The sequence below is a fragment of the Cupressus sempervirens genome, chromosome 4 (genome assembly GCF_028749045.1).
Source record: "Cupressus sempervirens isolate cs-2001-9-10 chromosome 4, ASM2874904v1, whole genome shotgun sequence".
Classification (NCBI taxonomy): Eukaryota; Viridiplantae; Streptophyta; class Pinopsida; order Cupressales; family Cupressaceae; genus Cupressus; species Cupressus sempervirens.
In genome coordinates, this window is record NC_143121.1 from 217,269,652 (window position 1) to 217,291,457 (window position 21,806).

A 21,806-nucleotide genomic window follows, 5' to 3' on the forward strand; every position below is an offset into this window, starting at 1 on the left:
ATTCCCAATGACTATAAATCATCTAATTTCTATTTTCTTAACTATTTTATATGATTGAAAAATCACATAATATATTTACCACTATAAAATTTATGTATTTAAATCATAATTTTCTATTATTAAATAATATCCATATTTTTCATAATAAAGCATCATACTAACTATAAATATTTAATTGACTCTCAAAATTATAAAAACTTATATTTAAAGATCTTTAAACACTTAATTACAATAACTTAATATTTAAGTAATATATTTAGTTTCCTTGACTATTTATTACTACAATTTCCAAAATAAATCTCATAACATACCATAACCGAGAAAACATAACTATAACAAATAATGCAACACTCTGCTCAAGAATGGGTTACTGAATCCATCATCTAACAGCTCAGTGGATTGTCAAAATGCTACGTGTCCACTATTTCATGACAAATTGGTTTTAGGTTTGGATTTGACAAAATTAGAACGTAACAAAATTGGCTTTAGGTTCTTCCATAATGTTGAAGAAGACAAAATTAGAGCGCAACAACATTTTTTTTTCCTCGAGAGAGAACCAAGCACAACATTGAAAGAACCTTTGCTTGCTCATTTTTTCTTCCTTTGAAAGAAGTTTTGGACAATATAATACGTTGATGGAATGATGCAGGTTATTTTACCTCCTGATCAGGCCAATTATGAATTACCATAATGCTATTCAAAACAAATTATTCTACTTCCTTACTGTGGAGTAGTCTAAAAAATCACTAAATAGATCTTGAGGTTTGCTTTCAAGCATTCCTTCCATATTTTGTTAAAATTTAATTTGCATCCTAGACATGTCAGATAAGTTGACCGTAAGAAGTCAAACTTAGTGTTCGATAAAACACCAAAAAAATAATGGCTTAGCGGACTGCAATCCTTTAAAAAAAGTAACTATAGATAAAACACTATGCTAATCGAATCTAAAATTGTAGTCTCGTGGGAAAGGACAGTGTTGGCTGCGAGGTGCAGAGAGGATGATTGGAATGATCAAAGACAAGGATTTCATGCTTTCCTGAAGAATTCAAGAAACGGTTCTCAAAAGAAAATTGAAGATTGTGCAATTTTGAAGCATATTTGCATTTGCTATTAAATGAATGGCAGGTAATATATAGTTTCACCAAAATATGTCCCTCCTTGGTTAACGCTTCAAAATCAGATGATGTCTACAAGATCTCGAATAACTAAAAATACTGAAGCAGCATGATATTTGAAATTTCTAACGATGGCGGTGTCTTTCAGAATACTTCAATTTTACATTCTTCTAGTTTTCTATGTATACATTTATCACAGAAAACAGAACATAAATTTTCATTGTAATAGAGGAATAACTTTGGACACACTAACTGAATTAGACAACAAACTTTTTATGGGATGCAACGGGCCTGCAGGTAAGACATTGGGGTTTTCACTGTGGAGAAATGTATTCAAATATATCCATGAGGCAGGTTGATAATATACTATTTTATACAAAATATAAGTACCAAAAATGGACATAAGTGCCACACTTGATTCTAGCTTTCCAATACCTACAAATAAAAAAAGAAGGTAGAGGGCCTAAGCGAATTTGACTTGAGATATGGACTGTCATTGCAAAGCTGGAAAAAAGTTACAAATTTTACCAAAAAAGAACTAAAAGAATATTAAATAGCCGTAAAATTAAAATCTTTCTTCACAGCCTATAAACCATTAAATAGACTGGAGGATTGCAATTGCAGAAGAGCTGAGAAGCCAAATCACTGAGATCGGCCTTAACATAGCACGCTACCTTCAAACACATAACCCATTCACAGGATGGAAGAATTGTCATGAGAGAAATGTCAAAAAATTTGGAAGGAAGTGTTTTAAACTACTCTTAATTAATTTTCCTTCCTTCAAACATTAGAACTCCTTCAGCAGGCACTTGAAACCTACAAACATTTAGTAGACCCAATTGTCTCTCTCAATGATGATAAAATTTTGTTGCAGGAATATCATTTTAAACCGCTCTTATCATATGATTGTTCCTGGCCAGGCTACACGTTAACTTCGTTTTTCTTTCTAAATCTCTGATAAGCATTTTACATGCTTCTCGCCCCAATTTACATTTGTTTGAAATTGGCAGTGCATATTTCAGGATTCAATTCGATAGAATGTAAAACAAATTAATAATGATGAAAGAATTAATTGGAAACCTTTGTAGGAAATGTCGTATGATACAAAAGGTTCAAATAAATGTTCAAAAATTATTTGTACAGACTCGAGCGTAAGTAGAATCAATGAAACATGTCTCAAAACAAAAAGAACGGTGTAAGATGTACATCAGAAACATGTTGGACGCAAGAGAATTATATTGATTGATAATGGGCAACAATTTGTGAGCCTTCTGAAAACCGTTCTGCATGTTCATGCTGCATCTCTCCCCACTCAACCAGCGGGCATCTTGACGGATGCAAACTACGTTCACATCTATCTTGGGCATTTTATTTCCTGCCACCAAATGAATGAATGCTTCTTCTGTGAGCGAGATGGAATAGTAAGAATACTGCGTACAAAAGAAAAAGGGTAAAAAGGAAGCTCTACCGAAACTCATTCAAAGCTTCGTTGAGATCAAGTTGTTTTAGGAGACGTGACCACTGTCACAAATGGTGGAATTATTGTGATTGCAGAACGAGTGATAAGATATATTGATCTGGAGGTCGGAGCTGCAGGAAGTACCCTCTTCATCTATGCTGCAAAAAGCATCAATAAAAAACACTCAGAGTGATTAATGAAACTACAATGTGCATCAAGCATATTTATTCCCTACTTAAATGCTTCGACTAGGCCAGTAGATCTGGATTAAGTGATTAATTTCTCTTATGGCATCTCATGACCGCTAAAAGTATGTTTGCTATGATGGATGCCAATGCCATTAAAGTTCTCAAAGAATGAATTGTGCAATTTTCCTCCAAAATGGCGCAGGTAATTATATTGATATTTAGTCAAAGTCCATGAAAGTGCTTAAAGAAACCAAAGAAAAGAAACACACCCCTATGTTTGGATCTTGGGAAAATATAATTGTATCTAGTGATTATCTCTGGACTTGTATTTTTTATAGTATGAAAGATAACACGGAATTATAAGCTAGCAAAAAAATTAGAATAATGTTCTTTTGTCCAGGCCATGTACACAGATATGATAATTTGCTTTGCTGAAAATGATATTTGCATTACAGATTCATCTTTCAATTGTTACTTGCAAATAATGTGCGGTAATTCCCATTTATCTATGACTTCAAAACCATGAAAAACGTTATTACTTCATCCTGTTTCTAAGTGATTATCAAATCACTATTTGGTAACATTGCTCTTAATCAAAATATGCCTAACAAGTAATGGACTGTTTCTCAAATAGACTGATATGGATGAAGCTGTTGTATGCTCTTCTATCCATCAGACACTTCAAGCCAAAGATATGCAGCTGTTCCCTTGACACTACAATAAAACTTAACTTGCACAGAGAGATATGCAATTAAATCACAGGAATGTATTTAATCATACCGAAAAATGCATTACAAAGTACAATAATCTGGGAATAAGCTTGTACCGTAGGTGAATAGCGAAGTTTGATAACAGGGGCAAATTTACTTATGTATAACCAATCAGAGGTTGTGGTAGGATGCGGCAGGGAGGCCAGTGGCCGATGAGGGAGCACCTGCTTGCATACAACTCTAAAACCCTCCAAGAAATTCCTAACCCTCAGCTTCAAATAATTCTAAATCAACATCTTTTTCAATAGAATAGGTCACTCCATATTTCTCTGCCCAATATCAAACCAGCGAAGCCTGGCCAGATCTCTTGATAGTGCACTAATTATTGATTTTACTCATGACCTTGAGCCACGATAATTTTTGGTACCAGTTCAGAAGATGTGAGGGTCCAAATTCCTTTGCTTGTCCTAACCATGCGTTTCAACATTACTTCTCAGCATCCCCGTTTGATGATTGATCCATCTGTTTCCACTATTTCTTGCATTAGTATTGTAACCGTATGAGAATAGTCATAAAAATTTCAGGAGAAGATATTGAGATTCTTACAGAAAATCAGAAAAAACAAAGGTGTAGACAAACAAACCCAAAAATCCCATGTTGCTAAACCGAGATGGACATTTTTGCTCAAATGCTCGCGGCCTACTCCTTTCTGAATCACCATAAACAAAATATTAACTAGTTGTAATAAAAACAATAGAACTTCCTATAAGCAACTACACAAGAGGAACAAATGGTATTCATTTGCCATTGATGAGTGAGACAATTAAAACAAATAAAAATTTAATCGCACCTGTACTTCATTAGTAACTTAAATTGCTGAAAATCCAAAGTTGGTAAGATGATCGTTCATTTGCAATTTCTCTCCTGAATCCCTTGAGTGATCGTGCATACTTATGCAATTCATCTCATCAGGTTCAACAAGACATTAACTCAGTAGACTTTCTAAACTGTGCAAAACACTCCACCTTAATCTGTTTCATACTTCAAATCTGAAATTGCTTTCTTCACCAAGGAAGAAGCACATTGTATCCGAAAATGACTCCCTTTGTCATCTAGGGAAAAAAATAACTTATAAAAAGCCTCTTCTTGATATCAACATGTAGTATATATATTGCAGAGATCTTATGTAATTAAGAGCCTCAAAATGAGATTTGCTGAAATTTCCATAAAGCTGCCTACCAAAGACTTTAACGGGCTTTCAAAAAAAATCAACAAGCTTCTCGAATCCATCCCTTGGAGATAGTAGCAAAAAAGCATGTCAACAAAGAGCTGCCCCATGTCAACAAAGGGCTGCCCCGATATAGGAAATCAGTGAGTTGATCATGTTAATTATTGTTAGTTGGACAGCTGTTATTTCTGACCCGAAAATAGCAGCACTATTTATGGGTAGCTTGGACAGTTGTTCGTCCTTATCTATGAATAGCGGTTGTATTTATGGGTGGTTTGGACAGCTGTTTGTCCACTTGCCAAAAATTAGTAAATGGTTATTATTTACTAATTTTAGAGATTCCCTTTTGGACACCTTGCAACCAATTCTATTATTGGCTGTTGAGTTGTCTTAATCTTAGCCGTTGGTTTGATTTAATCTCGGTCGTTGGTTTACCAACGAGAGTAGTATAAAAGGGGGTCTAGGGGGCATTTGAAAAAAAAAAATGAAAGGCAGGAAGCTTTTGGAGAAGCAGTTTGCAGTGTTAGCAAACAGTCTTGCAGTATTAGCAAGGAAGCTTTTGGAGAAGCAGTTTGCAGTGTTAGCAAACAGTCTTACAGTGTTAGCAAGGAAGCTTTTGGAGAAGCAGTTTGCAGTGTTAGCAAACAGTCTTGCAATGTTAGCAAGGAAGCTTTGGTGAAGCAGTTTGCAGTGTTAGCAAATAGTCTTGCAGTGTTAGCAAGGGCACAGTAAGAAGCTTTGGTAAAGCAGTTTGCAGTGTTAGCAAACAGTCTTGCAGTGTTAGCAAGGGCACAGGAAGAAGCTTTTGTGAAGCATTTTGCAGTGTTAGCAAACAGTCTTGCAGTGTTAGCAAGGGCGCAGTGTTAGCGTGGGAATAGCAGTGGGGAATATCAGCAGAAGAAATTAGGAGGCTGTCGGAGTTCTGCCAGTGTGAGGCAAGGAATTTTGTATCTCTTGATTTACTGAAGTTTAATATAATTCCTCATCTGTAGAACTGGTTTTCCCTTAGGGGTTTTTCCAGGGACAATTTGTCCGAAAATATTGTGTTGATTCTGTTACGCATTTCTTTCCATATTTTAAGTGAAGTTGCAGTTGTGTTATTTTTCGATATTAGCTGAGAATTTGTTTTCAGCAGTTTAATAATCATTTACGATAGGAGATTAATAATCAGTGACTGCAATAGTTTGATTTTTCACAGATCAAATCAAATTTTCGGACCATACGCTAGCCTTAGCTGGCAATAGAGCATTCGGGTGGTACACATGATCAACATCATGCTGAACAATGATCATCTCTCTCATATGCATCTTGCAAATTGCCTTGGCCTCCGCTGTATTGTCAATTGAAACACTTTTAAAACCAGGGTCGTCGAAGAGCTTTTTCTGCTTGCCATGCAACACTTCTATCATCTAGACTTTTTTTCCCAGAACCACCCATGCTCTATATTCTTACAAGTTGTTTTTGATGACTTTCAACTGATTTAAGTGTGGTGAACATTCTCGAATACTACTTTACATTCTTTAAACTTTTCTGAATTGTATCTACCTTTTTTCCATTCTTATGCTTTTCTGAGGTGTATCTGCCCTTCTTTTCATTTTTATGAAATGATAGCCTCAAACTTAACATAGTAAAAAATGGAAACAATTACAATGCATATTTTAAGCATAAATGAAAGCTCTGTCAAACACCACTCAGATTGTGCATACTTTCATATGCCCTTTTTTAGCATAAATGACAGCTCTGTCAAGCATCATTCAGATTGTTAATACTAGCATATACTTTTCTGAGCATAAATGATAGCTCGGTTAAACACCACATGGAGTTTGTGTACTACCATATGCATTTTTTGAGCATAAATGACAGCTCTGCCAAAACGACACAAAAGATAGCTATATGAAGGGAAACACTGTCCGCTGTCTCTTTTATGTTTCTAGGAGCGTAATGCCCCTATTCAAGCTTTTCTGAATTCAGAAAAACCTTTAGTTTCATGCCATCAAATATTTTTTAGAGAGCAGTGGCCAGTGTATGTTTGACATGAAGACCCTGATGATTAATAACCACATCGTAGGGTAACTTTTCCAAAAGCATTGCACTGGTCACAAAAAAACAATGAAAGAGTGCAACAAATACATAACTATTCCTTAAAACTTTAAAAGTAAAAGATGAATTGAGTAATAGTCTTGAAAAAAAAATTTGAAGCTATAATACAATCAGATACAAAATGAAAGATAGATATCATTCACACCTATTATCTATTGGAAACTTTAAGACTTTGCTCTGGACACCAAAGACGGTAGGGTGACTGTTGATTTGCAATTTCCCTTCCCAAATCTCTTCAGTAACCATGCACCTTTCAACACCAATAATTTTACTATCAGAATTGTCAGATAAAACGTTAAAAGTAAAAGACAAATTGATTAATAGTCTTGAAAAAGAAATTAGAATCAATAATACAAACATATATAAAAAAGAGATAAATATCATTGGTACCTATTATCTACTGGAAACTAAAGTAAAAGACAAATTGATTAATAGTCTTGAAAAAGAAATTAGAATCAATAATACAAACATATATAAAAAAGAGATAAATATCATTGGTACCTATTATCTACTGGAAACTTTAAGACATTGCTCTGGCCACCAAAGACGATAGGATGAATGTTGATTTACAATCTCCCTTCCCAAATCTCTTCAATAACCATGCATCTCTTAACACCAGTAATTTTACCAGAACCGCCCATACCCCATATTCTTATAATCTGCTAGTGACTTCTTTCGGATTGAAGTGTGTAGTCAACTCAAAGCCTTTTAGGGATTCGACCAACAATGGTACCTTTCTAATTACTTTCAGTACACCATAGGCAACATTCTTCCAGTCCTCATATCTAGACATATACAACAAACGAAACGGAATAAACATCACGCTGTTAACAGTGAGCATGTCACACTTTAGCAGTAGGCAGCAAAACGATTAATGAAGTCTCATGGGCCTAAAGCTAAACGAAAGTAAAATTGCACACAACGCATTGATAAAATAAGGATAAGTGCAAGGTAGAGTAAATGATACTTACTCTTTAATACTCAGGATGCGATCTGTATATGATTGATTGTAGAGCACGTTCTTCCACTCTTGAAGCTTTCCTGGCGTGTATCTGCCCTTCTTTTCGTTCCTGTTGAGCGCAACAGCAGAGACTCCTTTTGCATACCGGACACCTTCAGACTTCACATAGTACATGATAGAAATAATTCTAGTGCATGATTTAAACATAAAAGCCAAATCTGCAGACAGATCTGCCAAACACAACCTGGATTGTGCGTGATGTTCTGGAAATACAGCTATATGAAGTGCGGCAGCTTCTAACTCTCCACACAAATGATACCCTAATTTAAGCTCTTCTGATTCCCAAAATAAACCCATTTCCATAACATTAAATTACATCAGTGGACAAGATTAAACGCAGATTGTGCATATTAGGGTCTGCAGAAAATGTCATGAATTTGGTTTGAATTGAACCCCAAGAAACATCAGAATAAAAAATATAGACCCCCCAGCAAACGAGAGACTTCGCTATAATAGGATCAAATCTACGCCTATGTGAGAAAATTCCTGTGAATGGGAATTGCTAGGAAACCAGGCGGAAAAAGGAAAGAGGGAAGGCATGTGAGCGGTGGACCCCAAGTTGGTCTGTTCGCAGCAGAAATCATGTGGTTGGAGGACCTACGGAATTTTTGTGGAAAAGTTAGCCCACTTGTGTGGGAAAAATAATCATTGTGATAGAAGAGTTTAAACTAAAACCAAGGGAAAGGTTCACTTGTTAGTGGCATAATCAATAATTTGGTTTTCTTAGTTAAGATGAGATGTTATGACACTTTGTTTTCATTGAACAAGTTAAGAGTTGATTCTACAATTTGGACTTTCAAGATCAAGTGGGCTAATCCTAGGGATTACGGAAGATCAAGTGCACTAACCTTATGGATTAAGAAATTTGTGTAAGTTCGAACTATCATTTTAAATGGTAATTGTGCTTGTGGTGAGCATACTATGTATGTTTGTGGTAAGAAGACTTTAATAATAAAAGTTTGGGATCTCCTCTTATTATTTTTGTTTGCTTATCTTTCATATAATTCTTGTACATTTATCTCATTTATTATTATACATTTGCATCTTATACATATTTTGATTGTATTTGTTTATACACACATTCCTAGATATGTGAAATTTGTATTGATCTACGAACCTTTTAGACAGGTTGAGTTTGTAATCACGAGTCACCTTAGGTTCTTAATCCTTTCTACTTAATTTTTTTTAAAAGAAAATAAAATCGTAGAATCGTGCTAAACATTTTCCCTCTAAAAACTAGCTAAATATTCACATGATTTGTTATGGTGGCCTTGTATTGAAGGTATTCAATGTATTCATCTAGACATTCTCTCTTTTCTTACATCCTTATGTATTCCAAAATTTATTATTTGCAATTCTTACTTCAATCCAAGTACTAAAACTCTAGATTTACATAAATCATTATGAATTGTGCATTTATATGACTAAAAAGTTTGTTATTTTGTCTATATATTTACGTGAGTTGATGAAAAAGAACATGTCTCCTCTTAACATACTATTGCCAGCATTTAGATATCAAAAGAAACCAACACAAATCAAGAAAAATAAGGAGTACATTTTTATCAGTTGCCAAATTAAGTTCACAGATGAAAGACTAGTTTACAATCACATATTCAGTCTGAATTCCTAGACTCAACCATGCATGGTGAAAATAAAATACTCTAACTTTGAGTCTAGTATCAAACTAGGATTCTATGTGTCAATTCTTAATAGAGTTAAAAATAAGAGGCTACCCCTTTGATTATATAGATCCATATTGTAATGTCTCACCAACGAAACCTCATAACACAAAGTCAAATATGCACTAAAGAATCTTTTGAAATATGGATTCAAAATCATGAACATAAGTGCATTCATAACCATAATACAAAAGAAAGGCTATAATCATTACAGAATTATACAACGATCTCACATGTCCGTACACAAGTGGAAGGTGTAATACACTTCCAAGGGTTCTATGACAAGTCGAAAACACACTTGTAACATAATACACACGTCCATGAGACTTTCCAACAAGGACTTAAACAACATCCAACAAATCACAAGAAGCTAAGTCAATAACAACCCACAATTATATAGAGAGGAGAGTAAGCCATCCCCAATATTAATCTAAATAAAATATTCATTTTAATCCCAAGAGAAGTGTTCCTAAGATGATTAGATACATATGTTTGTTACCTTATGATCATCAAGAAACTTGTTATGAACCATCATACAATAGGCCTAAATCAATAACAACCAAAATAAATTGAAGGGGTGTAATAATGTAGGAAATTGAGTAGAGACATGGATTGAATGATAATTAGTAGGGAATCCAACTAAAAAAGGAAAGAGGGGAGGCATGGGAGTGGTGGACCCCGCATTAGTTTGTACGCAACATAAATCATGTGGTTAGAGTACCTAAGGACTCTTTTGTGGAAAAAGTTAGACCACTTAGGTGGACAAAGCAAATTGGTAGTAAAAAATAATCATTGTGATACATAGATAAAATTAAGGTAAAGGTTAAATTGTTTGTGGCATATGTAATTAAGAATTGGGTTTCCTTAGCTAAGTTGTGAGATAGGTTGATGGAAATATTTTAAAGAAAGTGTAATTTCTTCAATAAAGGATACGCGAGATTGAATGATATCTTATCTTCAAATGAGTTGTTTATCAAATATTTGTGTCCAATGTGATAACAACTTGGAAGAAGGTTGCTAAACCAACTTTTTGGAGAACCAAAACTTCACAAATCTACTAATTTCTTACTAAATATTAATAATGAAAGAGATGGCATTCAAAAGAATGTGAAGATGGCTTAGGATGTGATTCATGTTCTCTATAAATACCGGTCTTATAGATGTAATTAAAATTCATTCAATCCAAGGCCCATTAATGGGCCTTCAAGGGTTCATCCTCGACAACGAAAGGAAAGATGTCTTTGGCAGCCACCAGAGGAAGGATGGACCAAAATTAATTTTTACAGGGTTGCCCAAGGAAATTTAAGCATATCTAGATGTGGATGCGTTGCATGGGATTAAGAAGGCAATGCGGTGGTGATCCTTGTAAAAAGACTTAGGAATGATACTAATAAAGTGGTAGAATGTGAAGCAACAAAAGAAGTCATTCTACTTCAAGTAAGACTGGGGTTTGGATAGTTACATTTGGAAGGAGATTCTTATATAATCATCAATGTAATCAAAAAAGGCAAACTGGAGTCTTGGCATCTAACAAGCACGTTAACCAGATTAAGTATCTTTTATTGGAGTTTGAGGACTTTAGAATTTTCTAGATGTTTATCGAGAAGCGAATGGGGTGGTGGACAAATTAGCTAATCTAGGAGTGAATGCCCCCTTCGGGAAACGTCATGAATTTTTTTGAAGACTTCGGTCTTCTTAATCTTGATTGAAGTGGTGTATCTTTAGTGACATTATATTAACCCACCTCCATTTGAAGGAGTGTAATTTAAATGATTACTCCCTAATCAAGGACACTTATGAACAAGTTCTCCAGAATGCATGATAATGGTTCGCATGTAGGAAGTCTTTGGAAGGAGTGCTTCTAGTTCCTTCGTGGAAGCTTTTAAGAAGGAGAGAGGCCCCCATTTTCGCAAGAATTTGAGCAAAGTTTTCAGGTATGGAGGCCAATTTCTCCTTGGATTCAACCAACCAAATGCAAAATTTTGATGCGACGCCTGAAGAATATTTTCCTCATGATTAGGAGTTCATTAGATGTGTCATAGAGTTCCATGGCCCAGAATATTTGGATGAATACTAGCACAGGAGCACTAATTTGGACCATAATCTCTCTCTTTTTTGCTCTGGCTTTGACCGTGAGGGAGACTAAGGAGGAGATTTGAGGGGTTATAGTTGTGAGCGTTGACCCGCAGTGGCTCTTAGGTGTGGATGAGATAATTGACAATGATGTACTGGGGAGAGGACTAGATATGAGGCTCAGGCCGTGGAGGCAGATAGGTGGAGGAGATACTTCACTACAACCCCTGGTGGTGTGGTTGTCCTCCACTCCTCGCAAGGTGCATGTTCCGAAAGCAATCCAATTTAATCTTTAACGTGAGTTCTCTCTATATTCTTTAAGGCCCCGTTTGCTTGGGGAAGATGAATTTCTCTCATAACCAAGTTATCTCATAACCAGGTTTTCGAAAACTTGGTTATGTATTTTAGGAAGATAGTTGGACCATTTGGTTGACACGAAAGATGAATTTTCAAATCCATATTTTGCGTTTGGTTGCCAATTTAGAAATTGGAATTGGAACGGAATATGACTGGGAATATCTTTTTCTTGCCTTTGGTTGTTCATTTTTGAATTGGAATTAGAATTTGATGTAAAAAAAATTAATCTTATTTTATTAGTGAAACACAAGGATTATAATGAGTAAAGTATTAATATTTATGATTTAATTTATTTATAATTAGACTACATTATTATTATTTTTTATTCTTGAATATTCACAGTTTTATTTTGTTAGTCAAGAATAAATAAAATGATTATTATTTTTTTATTTTAATTCTATTTATTAGCAAAGAAAAGTAAAAAATAATCATACTTGCAATCATTTGTACAAAGTTATTTTTTGTCCTTGTTGGAAATTGTGATCATATATATTATATATTTTTGAAAAATTATGTAAGACAAATATATCGTCGAATTGAATTTATTGTCAAGTTCATCTGAACTTCATAATTGTCGAACTCAAACTCAAACTCGAACCTTGTGACTTAGCCGCTAAATATGTGTGTGTTTGTGTCCTCCCTCTATCCCTCCCTGTGTTTGTGTTCATCCACGTGATTTGGCAAAAGGATTGGACACAATAAATGTTGTTTATTTAGATGAATTATTGCCTACACTATATGACAATTCTCACATCTCTTAGGACCAGTTGCTGACACAAAGAGGGATTGTGAGGCGTGCTATGGCTCTTGGTCGATATCTTCAGAATCCATTGGCCATGGTTGCAACATTATGTAGTCCTGGCAAAGAAATATTATCATTGAAGCTTCATTCACTGGAACATTTCCTTACTCCAGATGAAAAGTATGAAGCTGTTGAGCAGGGAATGGTTACAACAACCAACTGTAGAGGCTATGAAGCGACTTGTCTTTATAAATGCTATTGGTTTTTTTAAGGGTTAGAGGGAATGGACAAGCAGCGTCCGGAAACCATGTTATGGATCCATTGGATGATACTAGAATTCATCCAAAGTCATATGAACTTGCCAAGAAAATGGCTAAGGACATATATTGTGAAGAAGTTGGACATGATATAGATGATATGGATGAGGAAACACAAGAAATGGTTGTTGAGCATGTCAAAAAATATCCTGATCTGTTAAATGCCCTTGATATTGATGAATATATTAGAAGTGTGGAGCAACGGACATCCAATAAAAAGCAGGAAACCCTTGCTGACATAAAGAGTGAATTGTTACATGGATTTAAGGATTTGAGATCGCCATATAAAGAGTCATCCCAGGATGAGGAATTTTATATGCTGATTGGAGAAAATGAAGAGACCCTATCAGTGGGAAAAATTGTCCAAGCAATAGCCCGCAGAGTCCAAAATCATCGTATAATTTGTGATCTGGAATCAAGCTTGACAGGAATAATATTGAAAGAGGAGCTTTATGATGATCTAGATATAGATCCTATAGAAAAAATTGCAAAAGGCAGCATCCTTACCTGTTGGGTGAAAACTATGACAAAAGTGAAGTACCTAGTTAAGTTAACTTGCAAAGAGAGTTCACTGAAGAATGATAACTATCAGGGTGAACATGATAAGGATAAGGAAGTTAAGGATCCATATTTTGCGGAAGAGGATTCCATTTCACGAAGTGAACAAGAGAATGAAACCATTAAGTTCCTAGCAGGTAAAGAGCCAGGGGAGAGTATTATCCGTCCAAGCTTGAAAGGGCCTACTCACTTGATTCTAACACTGAACATTTTCAATGGAGTTTATGCACACAAGGATATTGTGGAGGGAGGAAAAGACCAAAAGGATTTTGCTAGCTATCTTCGACTTGGAAAATGCTTTCAATTGGGGAGGAGACATTTGAAGATCTTGATGAGGTCATAGACAGATATATATTCAAGAGAGGATAAGATATTTCGGTATTTTGTTCTACTGTTTGGTGAGTCATAAAACACACATCAACAGACACCTTTCTACAAATGCAGGAACACACAAGCTCCTCTCTCTCCCTCCATCCCTCCCTCCCCCCTTCCTATCCTGCACTCTCTGCCCCTCTATGTATCTCTCCCTTTTAATAAATTTATTAAGTTAGTTAATTATTCAACAAAATATGCAACTAAAATTTTACATGAAATATTATATAGGAAAAAATATACCATTTTACATTCACATACATTAAACATTTGATGATAACTTTAACAAGAAAAATGATGCCTTGTCAATAATTGCTCTTAAAAAATGTGAAATTTTGGCTCCATAGATTTTACATGCAATTTTTAAAAAAAGATCATGAAAATCATAAATCATATAAATCATATTTTAACATCATGAAATTCTGATAATGAATTTCACATAATTACTACAATATGAAAACTTGCTAACTAGATCACATATCCATGAACAATATGAAAACTTGCTAACTTGATAGAACAATATCCATGATTTGAATGGTGGTGTGAAAACACACCATTAAATACAAAAACACTGAGAAATCCATGATGTATGCCCTTATGCCCCACATTTGACGGCACATTGTTAAATACGAAAGCACTGAGAAATCCACGATGTATGCCCTTATGCCCCACATTTGATGGCAACCCTCTCATGCTCCTTAATCTTCCCATTACTGTCTGTATTGTTAGATGGTCAATCCTGCATATATGAACTAAACATGCTTGAAAAATTAAAACCTAATTATTTTTTTAATGAAATACACCAAGGAGTGGCATCAGAAATATTGACCGTTTACAAACACAGTAAACAATCATCAGATAGCTCATTTTTTATCAGCATGTGTGGTCTTGCAATAACAGCAAATCAAGAGCAATAAAAAAATACAAGAGAAAGACACTTGATCAATACCGTTGACAATCTTGTCAAGAAGCACGTACATAGGAAACCAAATTGTGGAAAAAAAAAACAAGAAATTTTAAAAATATCCAAGCAAATTAGGAATATACATATAACATGGGACATAATCATGACTGTACAATCATCTATTAGAAATCCTCAATACTTTTGATAATCTTGTCAACGAGAACATACATAGGAAATCAAATAGGGACAAAAAGACAAAAAATAAAAACATATGCAAGCAAATTAGGACTATAGATATAACATAGGATAGAATCATGAACTACACAATCATCTAGCAAATCACATTTCTATATGCTTTCAAGTTCTACAATTGAGCATTCATCATTTGCCACTCCTTGTGTATTTCACGCATGTATGGTTCAAATATAACTCTAATTAACAATGCAATGAACAACTATACCAAATATTTACGAGATCATAAACTACGTGTTGTGAGAGATCAATGCAATACCATTAAACAAAGCCAACTAACCATATAGAATTATTTCACATGCCAATCATGTGAATGCCAATGAAATGAACAACTAAACTATGTATTGACCAATGCCAATCATGTCAATGAAATGAATGACTAAACTATGCATAGATCAAGTATGTATACATGCATACATACATGTGTGTACATACATACGTACATACATGTGTACATACATACTTACGTACATACATACATACGCACATACATACATACATACACACACACATACATACATGCTTAGCAAAATAGTAAAAATGTGCTCAGTAATGATTTCCAATATAGTGTTGTGACAGATCAATGCAATACCATTACACAAAGCCAATTAATCATCTAGAATTACTTCACATGCCAATCGTGTGAATGCTAATGAAATGAACAACTATCCTACGTATTGACCAATGTCAATCATGTCAATAAAATGGATGACTAAACTATGCATAAATCAAGTTTGTATACATACGTACATACATGTGTGTACATACATACACACATACATACATACATACGTACATACATGTGTGTACATACATACGCACATACATATATACATGCTTAGCAAAATAGTAAAAATGTGCTCAGTAATGAGTTCCAGTATAGTGTTGTGAGAGATCAATGCAATGCATAGATCAAGTATGTATACATGTGTACATACATACACACATACGTATGTACATACATGTCTGTACATACATACTGTTTGTTTCAAATCTGTTTAGCAAAATAGTCAATATGTGCTCACTAATGAATTCCAGTATAGTGCTGTGACAGATCAATACCAGTGAAATGGACAACTAAACTTTGTAACAGTTTCTTGCCAGTAATGAGTTCTAGTATAGTGTTGTGAGAGATGAATGCAATACCATATAAATAGAGCCAAGTCATAAACTATGTATAGACTAATGGCAGTCATGGCTTTTATCTAGACATAATCAATATGTGCTCAATATGTGCTCAATAATGAAATTTACAAGTATATCACTAGCTTTAATATATACATAGCTGACCTATACATAGTTTATCATGGTTCTATTTCTATCTGCTATCTACTTAGCATAGTCAATAGATGTGGTAACTATTTGTTTCAAATCTATTTAGCAAAATAGTCAATATGTGCTCACTAATAAATTCCAGTATGGTGTTGTGAGAGATCAATACCAGTGAAATGAACAACTAAACTTTGTAATAGTGTTTTTTTGTTTGTATCAATTCTATTTAGCAAAATAGTCAATATTTGCTCAATAATGAATTCTAGTATGTGCTCATGTGATTACCTGTATATATCATAGTGCCAATCATAATAGCAAAACATGACAATCATGCTTTTATCTATACATAGTTTATCATGGTTCAAATCTGTTTAGCAAAATAGTCCAATATATGCTATAACAATTTGTTTAGAATCTGTTTAACAAAATAGTAAATATATGCTCACTAATGACTTCCAGTATAGTGTTGTGAGAGATCAATACAATACCATTAATCAAAGTGAATCATGCCAATGAAATGAACAACTAAACTATGGATATATCAAGTATGTATAGATCCATGCAAAATCATTCAACATACTTATGACATCATAAACTATGAACAGATCAATGCAATACCATTAAACGCAGCCAACTCATAAACTATGTATGGATACATGGAAGATCAATGACAATCATGGCTTTTATCTATACATAGTTGACATATACATAGTTTATCATGGTTCAAATCTGTTTAGCAAAACAGTCCAATACATGTTGTAACAGTTTGTTTAGAATCTATTTAACAAAATAGTAAATATATGCTCACTAATGACTTCCACTATAGTGTTGTGAGAGATCAATGCAATACCATTAATCAAAGTGAATCATGCCAATAAAATGAACAACTAAAATATGGATATATCAAGTATGTATAGATCCATGCAAAATCATTCAACATACTTATGAGGTCATAAACTATGTATAGATCAATGCAATACCATTAAATGCAACCAACTCATAAACTATGTATGGATACATAGAAGATCAATGACAATCATGGCTTTTATCTATACAGAGTTGACATATATTGTATAATTTATCATGGTTCAAATCTGTTTAGCAAAACAGTCCAATACATGCTGTAACAATTTGTTTATAATCTGTTTAACAAAATAGTAAATATATGCTCACTAATGACTTCCAGTATAGTGTTGTGAGAGATCAATGCAATACCATTAATCAAAGTGAATCATGCCAATGAAATGAACAACTAAACTATGGATATATCAAGTATGTATAGATCCATGCAAAATCATTCAACATACTTATGAGGTCATAAACTATGTACAGATCAATGCAATACCATTAAACGCAGCCAACTCATGAACTATGTACGGATACATGGAAGATCAATGACAATCATGACTTTTATCTATACATAGTTGACATATACTGTATAATTTATCATGGTTCAAATCTGTTTAGCAAAACAGTCCAATACATGTTGTAACAGTTTGTTTAGAATCTGTTTAACAAAATAGTAAATATATGCTCACTAATGACTTCCAGTATAGTGCTGTGAGAGATCACTAATTAAATAGTCAAAATGTACTCAATAATGAGTTCCAATATAGTGATGTGAGATCAATATAGTTTTAGTTTAGTGCTATTAGAGATTAATGCAAAACCATTGAATAGAGTAATCATGCAACATAAGTCATTGCAATTTAGTCAGTAGCTGAAATAGCTAAATGGTACCAAATGTCATTGCAATCCACTCCACTTTCTCTGCCTCATCCATCATCAAGAACCCTTTGGCTCTTTCATGTTGAAGCACGAAGGTATCATGTGCTTTCACGAAAATTTCTCGACTTAGTTCAGGGATAGCTTTGAGAGCAGTATATGTAGCAGTCAAAATATTATCATCTTCAGATTTATCCACTTTTACAATCTGAGGCTTACCGAGGCCATCTTTCAGTTCCTTCATAGTTTCGCATATCACATCCAATGATGTAGCCAAAGATGTCTTCTTCCTCTTTCCCCTTCTTGATGATGATGGTGGAGGAGTCCCTCTAGCACTTGCACTCGATTGCTTGGAATGATATAACTCTTCATCAATATCTGGTTGGCTGTCAAGAGGTGTACCACAATTGGTATCATCCTCATCAAGCATGTTAAATGCATCATTCATAGGGTGGCCTTCTTCAGCATCAAAGGGCGTTGTAGATGCAAACCCTTCAGCAATGTCATTATTGACAATTACAACCAACTTATTGAAATATTGGAAAGGTGACCTCTTATACATTTTTGCATTTTTGAATTCTCTCATCTACATGTAAGCATTAATAGATGGATTAGGTAGTAATTTTTTTTTTATTAAAATAAGAAGGGAAAATTTCTTCAATGAAAAGAGTACAAAGATCATCCTACCTTCAAAAGGTCATCCCACACTGAATCCTCAGCATCCACAGTTTGAGTTTCTTCATTCCAAGCTAACCCACTTGTATTTTTCAAGTCCTTCATTACTTTATATCCTACTTTCCATGTTTTCAGCTTATTCTTAAAATGATCTCGTGATAGGTTCAAGTTCATCACTGCATTGAATGTCCTTTCTATCGCAGTCCACGCCTCTTTTTTAAACCCACCTTCACCTTTCCGTTTGAGATGGACTTGTTCGAGGAGCAAGTCTAGAAACTTGCATTCCATCGATTTTGTCCACATTTTCTTCTTTGAAGAAGAAGATTTGTTGCTCAAGCGAGGGATCCATCTATATCACTCAAAGTAATGGGAGAACACATTTGGTTCACATGATCAGATCTGTCCATGCTCATCATGAGCTTGGTATATGCCATTGTGTACTCTTTCCTGTATTTCATTTAAATTTGAAGGTGAAAATCTTTAACTATCAATTTGTAATACGTCATAATGGAACGAGGCTAACATATTGAATAGGTAAATGTATTATGATTTAAAGTAATCATATGACTGAAATTGAAAGTTATTGCTCTTTAAATTTAAATGGAATGCAACAAGCAGTAACATTAGAAAAATAGGATTTTCAACGAATTCATTGTTCTCTTCTTACTAGTGGGCTTATGATCTTCATCATTTGGTACTCCTTGCTGTATTTCATTTAAAATTGAAGACTATAAACTTTAAATATCATTTTTTAATACATCATAATACAATGAGGCTAACATTTAATAAACTTGAAGCATTTAACTGAAGATGATACACATTTTAATTAATAATTGATGATAACACATCAACATCAAAAAAACTACCAGCAAGACAAAATGGTGATATCAATGGTAAGTAAATAGTCATGAGCCCCATTATGAAGCATGTTATTGTACTTTCTCAATGCAAAGATGTATAATAATTGTGATTTCTTGCATTTAAAACAATGTAATCTATATTTCAAGTTGGATTGTGTATTGCAGATATGATCAACAATTTTTGTACATAATGTAGGTGTGAAATTGAAAGTTGATGTTCTTTTTATTTAATTAGAATGTAGCAAGGACTAATATCAAAATAAAGAAATCATGCACCATCATTGTATATGCATACATCAATTTAATCATATAAAGCACATTGCCTTCTAATAAATCATTTATTCTCGAGATCTATAATCTTCCCACATCCTATTTGCTACATCTTCTTGAAATTGGGCCCACTCATTTCTATCCTCTTGAGACAACCCATATGTCTCAAGCAGTGGTACTCTATCCCATCACGATCATCTTCCTCTTCAATAGCTTCTTCCAATGGAAGGCCATCCTCTATTGTAATGGAATTGTGAAGTATGCAACATGCTAAAACAATATAGGATTGTGTCATGATATCATAAGACGTTGCATGTCTTAAGATTGGAAAATGTTGCTTCAGAATACCAAATGTATGTTCTATTGCATTTCTAAGAGAGGAGTGTCGATGGTTGAACAACTCATGTGCATAGTTTATTGGGTTTTCTCTTGACCACTCTTTCAAGTGGTAGCGTGTACACCGATAAGGAGCAAGAAATCTAGGTGCATTTGGATATCCAGCATCCACGAGATAATATTTTCCTACATAAAGAAAGTATATTGTCAATATTTGAACCATTTAGTATAACCTTAAGTATATTAAAATGTGATTTGGCTTACTAGGGGGAACTACAAGCGGATCTGATCTGGATAGAGCTGAGGCTAGAACACGGCTATCTGCAGCAGAGCCTTCCCAACCAGTAAGGCAACATTGAAACTTATAATCAAAAGAGCAGACACCCATAACATTTTGCGATAGGTTCCCTTTTCTATCACGATATTTACCTTGTATGTCGACATCAACTCGCACTAGAATATGGGTTTCGTCGATGGCTCCAATGTAATCCTATGGGATATGATACACTGATCAAATGTATGCTCAAGTCATAATAAGATAAGGACAACATTCTAGACAATAAACTTGTAACAATGTGTGATTTACCTTGAAGAATGGTTCAAAACAATCCTTCCCACTAATTTCAGGAGGAGTGCCTGGACTAGGTGGTATGAAGTAATCTCTGTGAAGGGCTAAGACAACCATCAAAACCTTGTGGAAGTACCGACTGACTGTCTCTCCTGAGTGCCCAAAGTTATGGGCAATCTTGCGGTTCCTTAGATTGTGCCCAAGGGTGTGGAGGAACATCACTAGTTGTTCCTCTAACTTCAAGTGGATCATATCTCTCAAGCTTCCTTTCAGCCTTAGAATATGAGCTAGAGAAAAGAAGGTTGCCCTACTCATCCGAATTTGATCATGACAATCCACCTCATTCGAATGAATAATGTCTCTACAAAAGGAATTTCCTTTTCTTATTCGTTTACCCATTTGATTGCCTTCTCAGGCTACCAGTACTTTGGCTATGCCAACAAAAGCAAAAAGAATTGTGAGAATGCGGGTGTATGTGGTCTTCCTAACTATGCTTCCTTTGACCTCTATACTCTCCATAGGATCCATCAGTGACTTGAAAGGTGGACAATTTAAACACTATCAGTTATGAGATATCAACTATCACCTATCGAGATACAACATGATTATTTCCTAGCCTCATTGCATTAAGAAGTCAATTATTTATTCAAATACAGCAAGGAGTACCAACTACTGAGGATCATAAGCCCATAATGAACAAATTACAATAATGTGTCATTCTACTCCATGTAATCTATCTATACCAATGAAAGCATAATATTGATTCCATTTGTCTATATGTATACACACATGTATGTGTATATGTATGTGTACACACATGTATGTATGCATGTACGTACACACACATGTATGTATGCATGTACGTACACACACATGTATGTATGTGTGTACGTACATACACACACATATGTATGTATGTGTGTACGTGCGTACACACACATGTATGTATGTGTGTATGTACATACACACATGAATGTATGTATGTATGTATGCATGTATGTACGTACACACACACACATGTATAC

General features: G+C 34.4%; 1 protein-coding gene across 4 annotated transcripts; it reads right to left on the reverse strand.

The window, feature by feature from the left end:
• Window positions 1-2,165: 2,165 nt before the first annotated feature.
• Window positions 2,166-8,315, reverse strand: LOC149560768 (uncharacterized). 4 transcript variants are annotated; one of them, XM_089824796.1, is made up of 8 exons: window positions 7,772-8,315; window positions 7,302-7,585; window positions 6,946-7,050; window positions 4,323-4,584; window positions 4,116-4,181; window positions 3,589-3,994; window positions 2,584-2,732; window positions 2,166-2,490 (listed from the first exon to the last, which is right to left on the reverse strand). In XM_089824796.1, the coding sequence occupies exons 1-2, from the start codon at window positions 8,122-8,124 to the stop codon at window positions 7,453-7,455; spliced, it is 486 nt and encodes a 161-aa protein (XP_089680922.1). In that variant the 5' UTR covers window positions 8,125-8,315; the 3' UTR covers window positions 2,166-2,490; window positions 2,584-2,732; window positions 3,589-3,994; window positions 4,116-4,181; window positions 4,323-4,584; window positions 6,946-7,050; window positions 7,302-7,452. The 4 variants fall into 4 exon arrangements, with proteins under 4 accessions (XP_089680922.1, XP_089680921.1, XP_089680923.1 ...); XM_089824795.1 differs by having other exon boundaries at window positions 4,323-6,792; XM_089824797.1 differs by lacking the exon at window positions 4,323-4,584.
• Window positions 8,316-21,806: the final 13,491 nt, after the last annotated feature.

What these genes read in the sequence shown, in the direction of transcription:
- LOC149560768 (XM_089824798.1), bottom strand. Translation starts at nt 8,124, where the DNA reads ATGGAAATGGGTTTATTTTGGGAATCAGAAGAGCTTAAATTAGGGTAT. An exon ending in CGCATCCTGAGTATTAAAGA is followed by an intron (nt 7,586 to 7,771) that starts GTAAGTATCATT and finishes GTATATGTCTAG; the next exon opens with ATATGAGGACTGGAAGAATG.